The 16,964-nt window shown below is 38.2% G+C and overlaps 2 protein-coding genes across 2 annotated transcripts; both read right to left on the bottom strand.

The window, feature by feature from the left end:
- Positions 1 to 5,298: 5,298 nt before the first annotated feature.
- Positions 5,299 to 8,121, bottom strand: LOC146306343 (uncharacterized). The gene is made up of 2 exons (XM_084711777.1): positions 8,023 to 8,121; positions 5,299 to 6,741 (listed from the first exon to the last, which is right to left on the bottom strand). Exons 1-2 carry the CDS (start codon positions 8,119 to 8,121, stop codon positions 5,299 to 5,301), a joined length of 1,542 nt encoding a protein of 513 aa, XP_084567903.1.
- A 5,886-nt stretch (positions 8,122 to 14,007) lies between these two features.
- On the bottom strand, positions 14,008 to 15,873 carry LOC146306342 (uncharacterized). Its single transcript, XM_084711775.1, has 4 exons — positions 15,659 to 15,873; positions 15,492 to 15,561; positions 15,048 to 15,213; positions 14,008 to 14,083 (listed from the first exon to the last, which is right to left on the bottom strand). The coding sequence occupies exons 1-4, from the start codon at positions 15,845 to 15,847 to the stop codon at positions 14,008 to 14,010; spliced, it is 501 nt and encodes a 166-aa protein (XP_084567901.1). The 5' UTR covers positions 15,848 to 15,873.
- Between the last annotated feature and the right edge of the window lie 1,091 nt (positions 15,874 to 16,964).

Below are 16,964 nucleotides of genomic sequence, written 5' to 3'. Positions count from 1 at the left end.
AAATGGGGGAAAGACCTGGTCGCTTACTTGCCTATCGCTTGAAGCAACAGGACAGTATGAACCATATAGCTGGCACGCGACAGCCAGATGGACATATTTCTACCTCCTCTAAGCAGATAAATGAAAGATTTAGATCCTTTTATAATACTCTTTATTCATCACAGGGTGATCTGGATAAACAAAAGTTTGATAATTTTTTTGCTGATCTCAATCTCCCTCAATTAACTGACAGAGACAGAGACCTTTTAGAAGCACCGATAAAAATAGAGGAGATCTCTCGGGCAATCAGAAGTATGCCATTAAATAAATCTCCTGGACTGGATGGACTGCCTGTTGATTTTTATAGAGCATTTGAAGATACTATAAGCCCTATATTACTCGAAGTTTACTCCGATGCATTTAAAGCTGGTACCTTACCACAATCTATGCACACTGCAGTTATATCTTTCATTCAAAAAAAAGGGAAAGACGATTTAGACCCTAGTGGCTATCGACCCATTTCACTACTCAACTGTGATCAAAAGATTTTAGCTAAGATATTAGCAACTCGCCTGTCAAAAGTCATTGGGAGTATAATTCACATGGACCAATCAGGCTTCATCCCAAATCGTTACAGCTCTGATAATATTAGATGGTTAATCAATCTACAACATTTAGTATACGACTCCACTCATCCAACAATCGCTTTGTCACTAGATGCTGCTAAGGCTTTTGATTGTGTCGAGTGGAGTTATCTTTTTGAAACACTTGGAAGATTTGGCTTTGGGCAAAATTTTATTACATGGATCAAAACTTTATATGATGCCCCCTATGCCTGTGTTTTAACAAATGGTCTCATATCTAGTCCATTCCAGCTGTATAGGTCTACAAGACAGGGTTGTCCCTTAAGTCCGGGCTTGTTTGTGCTTGCCTTGGAGCCTTTAGCACAGGAACTGAGGAATAATTTAGATATACACGGGATCACAATGGGCAGTGTCCATCACAAACTTTTACTGTACGCAGATGATATGTTGGTGCTATTAACGCAACCAGAAAAATCCATACCCACATTATTAAACTGTATTGAAGAATTCACGCTGTTATCTGGATATCGCATTAATTGGGACAAATCTGAGGCAATGCCTATATCAGGTTATTGCCCATCTACTCTTTACCATCGGTGGAAATTTCGCTGGGCTTCGAAAGGCATCAAATATTTAGGCATTCAAATAACTCCTGATTATAAAGATATGGTCCGAGAGAACATTAACCCACTGCTTCAGAAAATCAATTCAGATTTTAGTAGATGGACTAAAATCCATCTTTCACTTTGGGGGAAAATACACTCTATTAAAATGATGACTGCACCTGTGATTTATTACATACTATCTCACCTTCCTCTGAATATCCCAGAGTCCTACTTTAGAGATCTTGACACTCTTATTTTAGACTTTCTCTGGGGCAATTCACATCACCGTTTAGGAATAAGGAAACTACAGGCCCACACAAAGAGAGGGGGATTTTCTCTTCCCAACTTTAGATGGTACTGCTGGGCTTTTAATATAAAGCATATAAGAACATGGTTACCTACTGACAAGACAGGGGATAAGCCAATTTGGTTCCAAATTGAGGCTGAAGTAAGTGGAGGGCTATCCCCTTGGTCTGACTTATTTGGCACAAAACTGCCACTACAGAATGATAACCCTATTATTGCTAACACTAAATTAATGTGGCATAAACTTCATAGAGCAGGCCGTTGGGACTTTTTCAAATCCCCCCATGCACCTCTATGGAATAATAAGCGAATTTTAATTGGGGAAAAAACAGTTAACTGGACTATTTGGCAAAAAGCAGGGATAATATATATTTTTCATTTATTTGATGGCAATACCAAGCACTTTTTAAGCTTTAACCAAATAATGGATAGATACAAATTACCACATAATCAATACTGGAGGTATGTCCAAATACAAAGTGCTCTGTCTAAATGGTTAGGAGGCCCGCTTACCTGCCCAATTGAAGATCTGCTGATTAGATCAAGCTCAGGTAGAGGCATTACCCTTAAGATTAATGGTTTATTACAGAAACAACTATGTGACCCTTTACTCAGGGTTAAGAAACATTGGGCACGGGATATGAAGGTAGAGATATCTCCTGAAGATTGGGAATCATGTTTAAAGAACATCAATACAATGTACAAAGAAATGGGTAATAGGTTCATTCAACTGAAAATAATACATAGATGGCATCGGACGCCAGAACAACTTTATAAATGGAACTTAATACCAGTAGACTCTTGTTGGAGATGTGGAGGAAATGGTGCCTCTATACTACATATACTTTGGACATGTCCAGCACTTAAAGACTGGTGGAACAACATTCATCAGATTATATTTGAGGTCCTACACAAAAAGTTTCAAATCTCTGCAAAACTGTCTATCTTGGGATCGACCATGGAGCTTCAGGACAATGATTTTTCATATTTTGAGTCAAGGTGGATTATTTTGGCTCTTACAACAGCTAAATGGATATTACTAAGACACTGGAGGAAAAAACATCCACCCCCTTATGAAGAATGGACTATAACAATGGCACAGCTTGCCGCTTATGAGAGGGTGACATATTCTCTATTAGATAGATTGGATCACTTTATGTTTATATGGAGCCCCTTTATGGACTGGCTGACTGTGAACTGATGGTTAACTTGCTGGTGTGATTATGTCAGTGATTTGCACTTTATGTGTAATTGATTTTTGAGCGGTGTCAGTGTGGTGGTTTGTGTTTTGTTTTGTATTTGTTTGAAAATAATAAACTGTTCATTACAAAAAAAAAAAATGTTAAAAGGTTAATAATATATGTTTTATCCAAATACATTCATTTAGCCACATTTCTACCAATTTAACTAACCCAACATTTTTTTTTTTATGTACTAAACATAAGAACATTAAAAAAAAACAGAGAGAGAGAGAGAGATGTTAAAAAACAACTGTGTTAAACTGGTAAACTGTTAGAAACAGTTCTGGTCCTCAGCCTCAATATCAAAAGATCTGTGTGTTTGTACACTGGTACAAGTTTCAGAGCTGGAGAGTCTGTCTCAGGTTTTTAATTTATTTTGTAAGTGCCCTTTTTGTTAATTAAAGATCAGTGAGGCTGCAACAAATGCCATTCTCTTCATATTTTATTGCCTGTGTTTTGTACTGCATGTGGGTCCCCTTGTCATTGGTTGTAACATTTACTTATCATAATTTCAACCGACTTCATATGTTTTGTGTTGATTCAGTGAATATTAGCAAAATGTCTGAATGAAGTTCTGACCATCAATTCAAATGACTCTCGTGGGACATATCTCAAGGTTTAGAATCTCTGTGTAGTGGCCATTTGTCCTTTTAATGTTGTTTTTTGTTTTATGAAAACAACATAACAAATAATAAACAGAATACTTGCAAAAATGTAACTATATTGAATTCAAATAAATCAGTGCAGAATAATCAAATCCAAATACTAACTAAACAATACCAAATACTAATAATAAATAAATAAATAGTTCCAACACTCTGGCTTGATAAAAATAAATCCCCAAGGATTACTTCTATCAGAATCTGTGTTTAGCCCAAGTCCCCAAAGATTTCTTAAATAAGATTTGTCCCCAAAGTCCAGGTTAAAAGTCAGACTGGGAAAAAAAACATGGTTTAATCCAAAATATCACGTGATTTTGGTATTGAGGGCATCCTTCCACATCTGAAAATGGTGGCAGCTTCCCTCTAAACCATTCAGAAAAGTGGTGTCCACAAAGGTGGGGAGTTCTGTCATATGACCCCAAAGGTGGCCAAAGTACGTATGTGTGTGGGTGTGTGTGTACAGACAAAGTTATGGGGGTACAGAGCCTGCTTTCAAGTCTCTACCACCATCCCTTCAAAAGTTATCCCCCGAAACCAGTCGAGGTATGCACCAGAGTCCTCGAGGTTCTAGTTGACCCACTTCCCAACCTTGTAGAGACTCGATGGTGGTACCCTTGGATCCGGAATGTCTGAAAATGGGGGTGCAGAGCTTAGTTTCACGTCTCTACCACCATCCTTTCAAAAGTTATCCCCCGAAAACCAGTGGAGGTATGATAATGACATGGTGCTAGGGTTATAACCTAACACTGATGGCATCACAGAGCCCATGCTAGATCAAAGCACAGGGTCTGTGACATCATCACTGTCCCTTTGATGACATCACAGCCACCTAACATTCTGATGTGTGTGTGTGTGTGTGTGTGTGTGTGTGTGTGTGTGGGTGGGTGTGTGTGTGTACAGACAAAGTTATGGGGGTGCAGAGCCTGCTTTCAAGTCTGTACCACATTAACTTCAAAAGTTATTCCACAAAAACCCGTCGAGATATGCACCAGAGACATCACAGCCACCTACACTGCAAAAATTAACAATCTAACCAAGTCTTCCAATCTTGTATTTAGCCAAAAAGTCTTTTTGATCTTGTTTTGAGAGCAATATACTATGTAAGCACAGAATGTGTAAGATTATTATTCTTGTTTTGAGAAGATTTGTCTTTTTATTTCTTAGTAAGTAGATCCTAAAACTATATATTTTTCACAGAAAGTAAGCCAAATTATGTCAGATACTGTTCAGGGTATCTTTCATGACCACTTCTTAGCTTAGAAAACTTGTTTCAAGACCTCCCAGTAAGCATTCACACACACTCTGGCCACAGTTGTACCAACAGCATGTTTATTCACATTCATTTCAATGTTTAAGTGCAGCAACATCACCAAGATAATATTTTGTCAGAACATACGTGATGTTTTTGAAACTGACAGGGTAATATGATGTATGATCTACTAGCTTTTCAGCATTGATCAACTCTGTTGCTTGAGCAAGATTAGGCACTGCGACTTCATAGGCTAAAAGATCTCTATTCCAGCCCACTGTCGCATAAAGCTGGTACTCAAAACAATACAATGAACTGTATACCACATAAATGTTTTTTATAAATCCGAAGACAGGCACTGTCTCATTTGTATTGGTGATTATTAGAGACCTGTCACTTATGTACTTGTTCCCATTGAGAATAAGCCACTTTACTTTGACTGTGTGTTGTATGCCATAAATCCCCAAAAAATCTCTCATCTTTGTATTAACATACTCCATGTTTGCTATTTCTGAGACAGGACCCAATTCTTTCTCATGCAAAAAAATTGCATGCTCCGTACCCATTTCATTTTGACAGCATTCAAAAAGCTGATTATGTTTCAAAAGTGACTTACCGACATTTTTGAAGTTCATTTTAGATGACCACTGTTTGAAAAAACAGTGCTTTGACTCAAATCTCATGCACGTGTCTTATCATAGGGCTTAATACAGTCTGCACAGATAAAACTGGAGCAAAAAGTATCTGAACTATCTCAATTAAGTCCAAAACAAACTGAACATACTCATTTTTCTCTATAGTATTCAGCAGAAAAGGCATGATCTTCAGCAATATCAGCATTTGCCCTGAGGACTGCTTAAGTTTGTTATCATTTGATGCCAAGGTACTGACACTTAGAGGGCAGGGTTTATCACGTACATCTACTGGTGACAAAGGAAAACTCTGCATAGCTGAATTGAACACATCCAACTCCATCTTTCCAGAGAGAACAAGGTATTTTAACACACACTTAATTTCCATTGGTGCAACACCCTCAAGAATGATGTGCATTATGTCCTGTGGTGTTTGCCGAATGAGGTCAAAGGCTGGAAAATCAACCAGCTTGCTTCTTCTGTTTATACCATAGGTGGTTTTGAGGGCTGATTTCAAGAAGTCTGTGCTGGCCTTTTCTATTTCACGGCACTGTTGAATATGTTTTTCCATTGTCCTTTTTGTAAAGCTCTCTTCATTAAAATGAATTTGCATTTCCTCAAAGGCACATTCACAATGCCTACACTTACTGTATGCAAAACCAACTCCTTCCTTGAAACCAGCAAGCTCATGCTGTGCAAGTGTGTCACCACAAACTGAAACTACAGCACCAAATAACTCAAAACCACCACTCTGTGTTTGGATTGTGACACCATTATACAGCAACTTTAAGTCTTCATCAATTCTTTGTAATACAAAATCAACACCACACTTGTCAATATCATCAGCTTTTGCTATAGTAAGGAGTCTGATTGCAGCCAGCTTTGACCTAAACTTGGGGTTTATGTTTCCTAAAGTATAATAAACCATCAGCAATTTATTTACTGAAGCATGTGACCCAAGGGGATTGCAGATCTCTATTTTGTCAGTGTATAAAATGATCTGTAAAGCAGAAGGCTTCACTGAAAACAGTGGGTGGGATTTGAAAAGGCTCCCATCAACAATATCATACAAAAAACCATCTTTGTGGCAACTCTGTGGTGTGGTGCAGATCATATCAAAAATCCTAGAATTGGACAACAGCTGTTCAAGACTCTTAACTAGGGATATATAGTAAAAACTTATGTTTTTAATTCCAAGAACGCTTGATTGTCCTTTCTTAACTCGACAAACCCTCTGAGACATAACTACCTCCTCTGGTTTAACTGGGTTAAAAAGCCTCTGGATGGTGCTGTCTTGCATGTATGTGGTGGCCATCAAGGAGAAAGGATCTTGAAAATTGTCTAATGTTGCCAGTACTTCCTGTTGTAGCTGCTCCACGCTGTCTGAATGTCTTTCAAAGATCCTCTTCATTGTGTCCCTCAAGGTGCTCAGAAGAATAGTTTGATACTGCTGGACTTCAGAAACAATGCTGCTGACACTCCTCTGAAACACAGTCAAGAATGAAGTGTAAGATACATGATGTTTGTCCAATACAACTAGCATAACCATTCTTAAGACTCAGTTGGAGATTTCATACCAAAATGGTCACTGTCCTTGAACAATGTGGAACATTTGCATATTCAAAATTACATCAAAATATGTCTCCCCTGCTGCTTGTAGTTACTGAAAGATGCTAACACTGATAATAATTGCATCCTAATAGCACCAACATTACAACAATTAAAGCTAACATTAAGTTTAGAAAAATATTGAAATTGAGAATATGGGGCTGTTGTTGCTCTGACAGTAGGACTATGAAATTATCCAGATATAGAAATGTCAGGTTACACCCTCTAAGGGTTCTCACACTTCTTCCAGAGTCTGTTCAAAAAACACTGTTCAAAAATTTTCAAGGTGCATTTCAAGCCTTTCATGCACCTTTCCACTGTGGGAAATTACATATTTTAATAAACATACATATATATTCAAAATTATTATTTGGCTTCAACATATTAAATAAAATGTATCATAAACACAAAGTCTATATTCTCAATGTAACTGTCAGTAAGATCCTGAAAATTACATCAGTCAATCAGCTGTGCTGTGTTGTCAGTTTGAAAGTGATTGATCTCATTTGTGGTACCAACATGACTAACAGTAAGGTATGTGCCTTAACTGTAGCTACAAAAGCAGAACTGCATAATCATAGACTCAAAATGGTTACATATGTGCATTACATGATCTGCGGGATTTACAAATGTGTACAAACATTTGGTATCTATGGACACCAGTTTCACTTACCCAAACTATAAACCATGTTTATCAGAATATTTTTCACATTGCACCTCTTCACAATACTGCTACTGATGCAATTATGTGTATACATTTATAAAAATGGTCTCCTACTAAGCCGTTTACTGACCAAACACTCCATAGCGAATATTTTTGGAATATAGAGCATTTTTTAACACTTACTTTATAAAAACAATTTTCCTACAGCACTTTTAATATTATTTAACCATAAACATGTTACCATAATGTTAACATTATAATAATGATGATAATATTAACACTGGGTTCTGTGCAATACCTGAGAAAGGTGACATCTCTCCCTCACATTGATGGCAAATGCAGCCGCACGTCTAACATTTGCACTTGATGCACCAACTCCTTCCTGTAGATATGTTGTGTTAATATACATTAATATACTATGCACATATAAGACTGGTTCACATCAAATGTTAGATAATATTATCATACAAAATTGACAATATTGGACCTTACCTGATTATCAAGGTGTGGAATCTGAAGATCTGTGGCCTCTGGGCTCAACATTTCATTTGAGATGACAGGCGTGTTGACTTCACAGTTGGTCCTTTGCATTCCCCGTGTTTCAGTGGCACAGTCAGAAAAAAACTGAGATGTCAAAATGCTCACTTCCAACCCGAGATAGGTCAGATGTAGCTGATGTTATCCATCCCGTGGGTGGGTGTCCAGTGGCAAAGTATAGAGCATGTGTGCGTCTAATATGGTAGTAAAAGGAGTTGAAGACTCTGTATTCAGCAGTACAGCCATCAATCCCGCATATAACATGGAAATCGGGACTGCGACTATGTGCTGTGTGAATATGGCTCAAGAGGGACTTCAGTGTTACACACCTCCAACAGGCCATGTTCCGTCGAAAAAGAAATCCGCTGGGCAGATGAATGCTGACAGAAAAATCTCCACTAATCTGAAAATCCAGTCTTGCTAAAACAGTGATGAACACAATAATTTGTCTACACTTGAAAAACACAAATAGCAAAAGGGAGTAGTCCAGGTATTTGATCTTTGTACAGAACTTTATTTTGGCGGGCACATACTGACTAGCGAAGAGGTCAATACCAAATCTGGACGGGAGGGGGATGGATCATAGCAAGATTATTTAATTTGCACAGTGATGTGATTATACAAGGATCAACAACCGGCTTAGAAATTAAAATGTCATTTATAGTTCTAGTATTCGCCAATTATGTATGTTTGTATGTCATTATTATTAGTTTTTACATGTTTTACACAGACTGACATGGTCTGCACCAACCCCCCCCCCCACCCTCATGTGGTCACGTCTGCCCTGTGATGGTTGGGAGAATGACAGGCTGTCTGCACTGGATTCTGTCAAGGTAAGGAGAAAAGAACGTTATATTCAAATTATAAAATTACAAATTTTACAATTACATTACAGTTTTACTCTTCGCATTTACTCCACTCATCGCGAAAACTGCGGCCATATCAATGAATAAATTGGCCTCTTCAGTCTAAAATCCAGCTAGCTAACTTAGCAAATGTTAGCTAGATGACTTTGCAGGTTTGGTGCTACAACATGGTTAGAAGTGTTTTCTTATGCATTTTCTCCTGCAACTAATTGAAAACGTTGTTGATAAAGTTTTCCGCGATAATTTTTTTATCATGTGCTCTATCAATGTGCATATATTAAAAGCAACAGTACAGTGCTGGGAGGGGCGCTAATACACATTGAACAAATTTTGCCACGTGCCACTAAAAAGAAGCACAAGAAGAAGCGACCAGGCCACCGCAGCCATAGTCTATGACTGCATGTCTGTGTGTTGATGAGAGGGAGGCCTGCATGATGCCACAGAGCAGATATACCTGGTGAACAAGCAGTGAAAGACAGTGCGGATTATTTACTATAGACATGGCTTGCTCTGCTGTGCACACTTGGTAAAAAAAAGAAAATAGAGACGTACAGTGTTCCGCCTGAAGTATTTATCTGCTGTCATGTTTTGAATCTGTTAACGAAGAGGATACGAGAAAGTATATTTTAAAAATATCTCATCATCATAGCCAAGGCTAGCTAAGCTGGAGTAGCTTCATTGTGGTAAATGGTTGAATAATGACATTTAAGTTACTGTCTGCCTGATTGTTTGTCATTTCCACATATTGAATTTAGCCTTTGCTCAGATGTTTTTTTCGTGCCTTCCAGGAGTAACTAAAAGGACTTTAACATCATGGAGGAACTGGATGATGTTACTGTGTCAGTTCTAAATGGTATGTTAGGTGTTGCTACATATGCTACTTAATATTGATGTGTATTACCATTTAACTGAATTATTGATTATGCATGCTGATACTGAGCTCAGAAACAAAATGTATTTCAGCTATTTTGCTATCTCAAAACTCCAAGTGTCTATTTTCTTTATTTAGATTTATTCTTAGATAAGAGATGGAATAACACAGACACCGCAATTGGACTTTATTTACCTTGTTAAGTTGATTAGTGCTAAATTATATAGGTAAAAAATGGTATATGGTTTTTAATTCTAAAATAATAATAATAATAAGCTTTATTTATATAGCACCTTTCATACAAAGCATGCAGCTAAAAGGTTTGTTAATGATTTGACTTTGTTTACAGCTGCCAGCATAGATGAGGCCTTACTCCACACCCTCAGTCGGGATGATTTAAGAGACCTTTTTCCTGGGCCAGAGAACTTTCTCAGGAGGAAACAACTGTGGGCTCTTATTAGCCAAGAGGTAAGTTTTTGCCTACCGTATTTTCCGCATTATAAGGCGCACCTAAAAGCCTTTAATTTTCTCAAAAACCGACAGTGCGCCTTATAATCCGATGCGCCTTATATATGGATCAATATTGGTTAATTATGGCTACCGTAGTCAGGGGGCGTCGCTGAAGTAACAGCGGTAAAAACGGTAAAGGGGAATTCCAGTCCCACACCACTTGTGTGTGTATAAAGACCCCAACATGGCACCTTTCAAGAGACACGCTTACGACGCAGAGTTCAAACTCAAGGCTATCAGTCACGCAGAAGAACATGGGAATAGAGCAGCAGCAAGAGAATTCAACAACTGACTGACTTATCTGGGCCCCGTTTCCCAGAGCCTTCGTAGCGCTATGTGCGTCGTAAGTTGTATTTTAAGGTCTCCCTTAAGGTTGTCCCAACTCTGGGAAACAGCCCATAACCTTTCCCATGAACCTGGGTACAGGTAAGTCATTTTGCTGTCTTTAATACATGTAGCTGTTTCAACAGACACGATTAATAGAACTGTTGTCAATGCATAGCACTGATTAAATGATAACAAAATGACAGTGCTGTTCATTGCAAAGCATTTTCTTCTACCTGACCATAAAGCTCATCAGATGCTGGCTAACTTTGAACTAAAACTTGATTTATTCTGTTCTAGTGGAATCCAACATTGCCTTGGTCAGGGCACTCCCCACACTCTTCCCCTCACAGTCTCACAGTCTAAGAAGATGGGACAGGCCAGTGAGGCATTGCTTCATGTCCTTCAGGTGAGTTTGTTCATATTTTAAGAATTAATCCTCTAACATTTCCCAGGTATTTAGTGGCAGACAGTCTTTAAACAGTAACTAAGGCACAAGTTATTTTCATGATGTCTTTGCCTGGTATGTCTTGACCCATGATCCTATCTTTAGAGCAGAAAATGATCCGTTTTCATATACCACATGTCAGTATGGTTGTGTTCATAGATATATACAGCTCTGGAAAAAATTAAGAGACAACCCTCACAAATATTTCTTAAATCAGCATCTCTACATGTATGGCAGCCAGTCCATTCCAGTGTTTGTTGGATTCCAACACAAGCCTCCTCATTCTACTTAAAGAGACACTGATCAGGTGATCACCTGAACCAAATCTTATTTTATGAGGAATTTTATAAAAACCACTGCTGTGATTAAACATTGAGATTATCCCACCAATATTGATTTCTAAACTAAAATCACTTTCTAAACAAGTTAGAATATTAGTGTTGTTTAAAAATGAATATGAACATGTTTTATTTGCATTATTCAAGGTTTGAAAACACCATCTTTTTTGTTATTTTGACCAGTTGTCATTTTCTGCTAGAAAATGCTCTAAATGGTGATATTTTAACTTCAAATTTGAGAGAAATGTTGTCAGCAGTTTATAGAATAAAACAAAAATGTTCATTCTACTTAAACGCATACCTATAAATCGAAAAACCAGAAAAACTGATCATTTTGCAGTGGTCTCTTCATTTTTTCCAGAGCTGTAGGTGTACATAATGGTGTTCAAAAATCTCAGTTCACTTGCCCAAGTAGTTTTTCAGTTTCTTAGTATACCCTGTGTGTTCTTCTTTAGCCAACAGAAGAGCCAGCCATCTACCTCCAGAGGAGAACTCTCTTCAGCCCTGTTTTGGTCTTTGATGGTTCCCGCTGTCTTCTGGCAATTGGAAACACTCCTGTCACTACATTTGGCAAAGAAGAACTTGGTGAAGGTTTGCTGTATCTGATGGGTTATTACTACACCCTGCATCTCACCTATCCTAAGTGTGTGGCGACCCTTCTCTCTGTCATTCAGACAGAAGTCTTACAGGACAGTATCCACGAGCGAGACACCACAGGCTCATACAAAAGAGCCATGGCAGAGTGGAACACTTTCATCAAGAAATAGAGTTGTTCAGGCTTGGCAGGGGGTACAAAACTCAAGTCCTTGTGTTTTTTGAGGTTTTACACAAATACTGAAGACTTGCTGTCTATTTTTGTTCATGCAAAGTAGTTTTTTCCTTGACTGCCATGTTCTGCCTCATACTTTAAATGTTATCAAAGAGGTTATAGCCTCTGTTACCTGTTACCTGTTTCAGAGGTACTTTTTTTGGGGGAATGTTTAATTTTGCAAACATTATGTTATAATGATTGTAAACATTGTAAGGAATCTTCTGCAAGCAACTCAAATAAATGTTGGCAATATTCTGTGTATGATTTTAATTTAGTGTATATACTGTGTATTGATTTAAGATGAAAGCTAATCATAACTCTTGAATTAAGAAGAATCATCTTGTTAAGTTGCTCTGGATTTATGTTTTTTTCACTCAATTTGAGGAAGAAACAAAAGGGAAATAAGAATTGAAAAACTAGTTTTGAGATTATTTGACTTGCATACAGCACTTGGAATGAGTGTTTCACCACTTTTTTTTAAGATATTTCTCACTTGCCTAATATGTATATATTTTTTCTTATTTCAAGAAATCTTACCAAGTGTGATTATCTCACTGCACTGGCAGATTATTTCACTTAATTTTAGTCTATATCTGCTCAAACCAAGTATTTATTTCTAATATTAAGACTATTAATTTTTGCAGTGTAACATTCTGATGTGTTCACTTGTGTGTGTGTGTGTGTGTGTGTGTGGGTGTGTGTGTGTGGGTGGGTGGTTGGTTGTGTGTGTACAGACAAAGTTATGGGGGTGCAGAGCCTGCTTTCAAGTCTGTACCACATTCACTTCAAAAGTTATTCCACAAAAAACCCGTCGAGGTATGCACCAGAGTCCTCGAGGTTCTAGTTGACCCACTTCGCAACCTTGTAGAGACTCGATGGTGGTACCCTTGGATCCGGAATGTCTGAAAATGGGGGTGCAGAGCTTATTTTCACGTCTCTACCACCTTTCCTTCAAACGTTATCCTCCGAAAACCCATCGAGGTATGCACCAGAGTCCTCAAGGTTCTGGTTGACCCCCTTCCCGACCTCGTAGAGACTCGAGGGTGGCACCGTTGGATCCGGAATGTCCAAAAATGGGGGTGCAGAGCTTGCTTTCAAGTCTCTACCACCATCCTTACAAAAGTTATCCCCCAAAAACCAGTGGAGATATGTTAATGACATGGTGCTATGGTTATAACCTAACACTGATGGCATCACAGAGCCCATGCTAGATCAAAGCACAGGGTCTATGACGTCATCACATTCCCTTTGATGACATCACAGCCACCTAACATTCTGATGTGTTCACAAACAGCTTTAAAAGTTAACAATTTAAAATGTGCAACAGCAAAACTGTACAACAGTACAACCACTACAATTCAGGCATGTTTTAAAGGGATAGTTCAACATTTTGGCAAACTGGCCCATTGCCATAACCCCTATAGTCATAGTAGTAGGTCTGTTACCTTTAATTGTCGGTACAAGCTAATTTTATATAAGCGGAGCTACGCTACAGAGGCTAATGGGATTTCTGGGTTTCCCTCATCAAACTCATTAAATACACAATCCAACAACAAGCTATGGCACGTTACGAGACGGAGTTGTTCTCACAGCTCTGCTCCACTGATCTAAAAATAGCTTGTACCGACAATTAAAGGTAACAAACCTACTACTATGACTGTAGGGATTATGGCAATGGGCCAATTTGCCAAAATGGAATCCACAGGTCAAAAAAGGGACACTCCCAAGTTGTTAAAAAAGAAAAAAATAAACATTCTACCTTCTACAACGTTCTACATTGCCTGCCACTCGAAATCTACCAGTTTGCGCATTAGAGTGCTTACATGTGCGTTGATACCCAGGAAGCATCTGTAAATCAACAATAAAGTATATCAGATGATCTTTTATGTTAAACTAGAAAAATTGCATTTCCTAGCGAAAATGCAGTGGGAATGCTCATTGCTGAAAAGAAAAACTCTGCTGAAAATGCATATATCTCACATAAAATGCCTGAAAGAATTTAGTAATAGCAGTAGTAGTAATAGTAGTAGTATTAGCTGAAAATGCATAAATCTTACATTAAATGCCTAAGAGTAATAGTAGTAATAGAAGTAATAGTTGTAATAGCAATGGTAGTAGTAGTAAAAGTAATAGTAGTCGAAGTACTACTAGTAGTAATAAAAGTAACAGTAATAGTAGTAAAAGTAATAGTAGAAACAGTAGTAGTAGTAGTAGTAATAGTAATAGTAGTAGTAGTAGTAGTAATAGTAGTAATGGTAGTAGTAATAGTAGTAATGGTAGTAGTAGTAAAAGTAATATTAATAGTAGTAGAAGTAATAGTAGTAATAGTAATAGTAAAAGTAATAGTAGTAGAAGAAATAGTAGTAAAAGTAGTAGTAATAGCAGTAAAAGTAATAGTAACAGCAGTAATAGTAATAGTAGGAGTAGAAATAGCAATAGTAGTAATAAAAGCAGTAGAAGTAGGTTTGAAGATTTCTCCCATAGACTTCTATTGTAAAAATTGGTTAAAAAATGTTTTACAGTGTAAAAACTATAAAAGTTAGAAAGCTGAAAAGTCATAGCGGCAATGTCCTAAAAGAGCTGAACGTTTTGATAGTTGAACGGTTTTAATAGCATAAAGTATGAAGGAGTTGAAACGTGTTAAAAAAGGGACGTAATAATAATAATTAGTGGGAATGCTATGAGCACCATGTCTGCTTTTGTGTGTGTGTGTGTGTGTGTGTGTGTACGCGTTAGATTTTCATTTTTGAGTGAAAAAGGGTGTCAACTAAGGATCCAATAAAATGCTAATTTTGAAATTGCTATACTGTACCTCTGAATAAACTCCAAAGTGCAGGAACTGTCTTCAGGGTACTGAAGATTAAGATTGTAGAAGCTGGCAAAAAGCGCAGCCAACCCGCTCACGATGTTGCTGTGTGGTCCCATCACCACTCGTCCCTCAATCGACAACATCCACGCCCTTGGCTTCATCAGGTCACCTGAAATAAGCAGATGTGTGCTGTCATAAAGATGTGGAATGCTGAATGTGTCATTGAGATGATCAGCAACATTTAATGCTCAAAGAAAAAATTATCAGAAAAGATCAGAATCAGAAGAGATGGCGATAAGATACAAAATTTAGCAAAAAAATGTTCAAAACACCAGTCAGCCAGTTACAATAAGGAAACATATGTAATGAATTTATAATAATTTATAAAATATTCACGGTTTTCACATTTTTCCTACAAATATAAAGTTAAAATCAAAATAACAGTACCTTGTACAATCAAGCAGGGGGTGCTTGGCAGCTCCTGTGTCCTTTGTACATCAGCGGCAGTGGCACATGGCTGTAAAATAAGATCACTGTGTCATACATCTGTTGCAGCAAAATTTGTGCTTACTTATGCAATCACTACATGCTTATTTATCTTTTTAACAACTTACATCAGTCTCAAGCATGATGGAGGTTTTGGGCTCTGTGAAGTATGCCATCAGGAGTAGAAGGACACTAACAGCTTTGTCTGATGTCTCTGGCTCATAATCAGCCAGGATTTCTTCAATTTTGGGATGACGGCTGAGTTCCTGGCAGAACCGAATGATGGTACTGCCTTTGTTGTTCATGGCCTCGTGCATTTTAACAAGGATGGGGACATCTGTCAGTAGGCCAAAGTGTAAAGGCCTCTCTGCGAAAACAGAAAAGGCCACTCCTTCTGAATGTCTGCAACCGCTGGTGCAGGGACACTGTTAAGGTACTGGCGTTGGATAACATATGTCTTCTCCATCAGAGCTTCTGCTGTCTCTTCCGCGCCCATTCCTTTCTCCGAGTAGATGTTAGACAGTTGGTTTTTGATTTCATTCAAGCTCTCCATAGTTTCTCCAGATGGGAGTTCTGTGGGACTCCACCTCACACAGCCGTACTGATCCACAGGGCCTCTTGCCATCAGTCTGCCCCCCTCTACCACTGCAGTGCCCAGTTGTTTTTCTCGGCGATGCCGCGCAAGGGTATTTTTTCTGTTTTTGTATTCCACTCTTGCTTTAATTTGTTGGAGAAGAGAGTGACTGCCATCTCCAACAATATCACCTTTCTTCCCGACATCAGCAAAACATTTAGGGTATTCCCGTACAATGCTCCGGGCGATGCTGTGACATATTGCTCTTGTTGGGTTGCGATCATGCTCAAACATCTGGTCAACAATTGCCCTCACCATGTCCTTTCTGTCCCCTGGTGATGGTCTTGCTTGATTTGACAATGCTTTTTGAATTGCTGCTGGCATCCTGTCCCATCTGACCTGAAAGTCTATATACCATGGCCTGCCAGCCAGTGGAGATGAAGGCAGAGAGGGGCTTGAACGTCTTGCCGAACTCGAGGATGCGGGATCAGGAGTACTTATGAGAGGTGAGGAGGGGACAGCAGCATATTCGATTTCAACTATTGGAAGTGCTAGAAGTGAGAGGACAAGAAAATATCAATAAGTAAATGGGAGGCATGAGATAAATATATTGCTGAAAAGAGTGTAAATGAATTAAAATAGTTACATTCTGCAATTTTTGCTATTTTACTGATATCATAGGCCAAATATTCATTATGACCCACTCATGCTCTAATGAAAATAGAACATTTTCAAAAGCTTCACACTGTTATTTGAAATTGGTGGTGCATTAGGTCAACTTTCTTAGAGCAGTGTCTAAATGTGTATTTACCTTCAGTCTTAAGGCCATTCAGCATCTTACGGAACTGGATTGGTCGAAG

Source organism: Lutjanus erythropterus, chromosome 23 (genome assembly GCF_056507025.1).
Source record: "Lutjanus erythropterus isolate fLutEry1 chromosome 23, fLutEry1.hap2, whole genome shotgun sequence".
NCBI classification, from domain to species: domain Eukaryota; kingdom Metazoa; phylum Chordata; class Actinopteri; order Lutjaniformes; family Lutjanidae; genus Lutjanus; species Lutjanus erythropterus.
Note: the sequence above shows the minus strand (reverse complement) of the source record. Positions and strands in the feature narration are given on the sequence as shown.

Excerpts from the sequence above, each read along its gene's own strand:
- LOC146306343 (XM_084711777.1), bottom strand. The coding sequence starts at position 8,121 with ATGCAAAGGACCAACTGTGAAGTCAACACGCCTGTCATCTCAAATGAA. Across the intron at positions 6,742-8,022 it reads TTCCACACCTTGATAATCAG|AGGAGTGTCAGCAGCATTGT; the intron begins GTAAGGTCCAAT and ends ACTGTGTTTCAG.
- LOC146306342 (XM_084711775.1), bottom strand. The coding sequence starts at position 15,847 with ATGCACGAGGCCATGAACAACAAAGGCAGTACCATCATTCGGTTCTGC. Across the intron at positions 15,562-15,658 it reads CCATCATGCTTGAGACTGAT|CCATGTGCCACTGCCGCTGA; the intron begins GTAAGTTGTTAA and ends CTTATTTTACAG. Across the intron at positions 15,214-15,491 it reads CCCCTGCTTGATTGTACAAG|GTGACCTGATGAAGCCAAGG; the intron begins GTACTGTTATTT and ends TGCTTATTTCAG.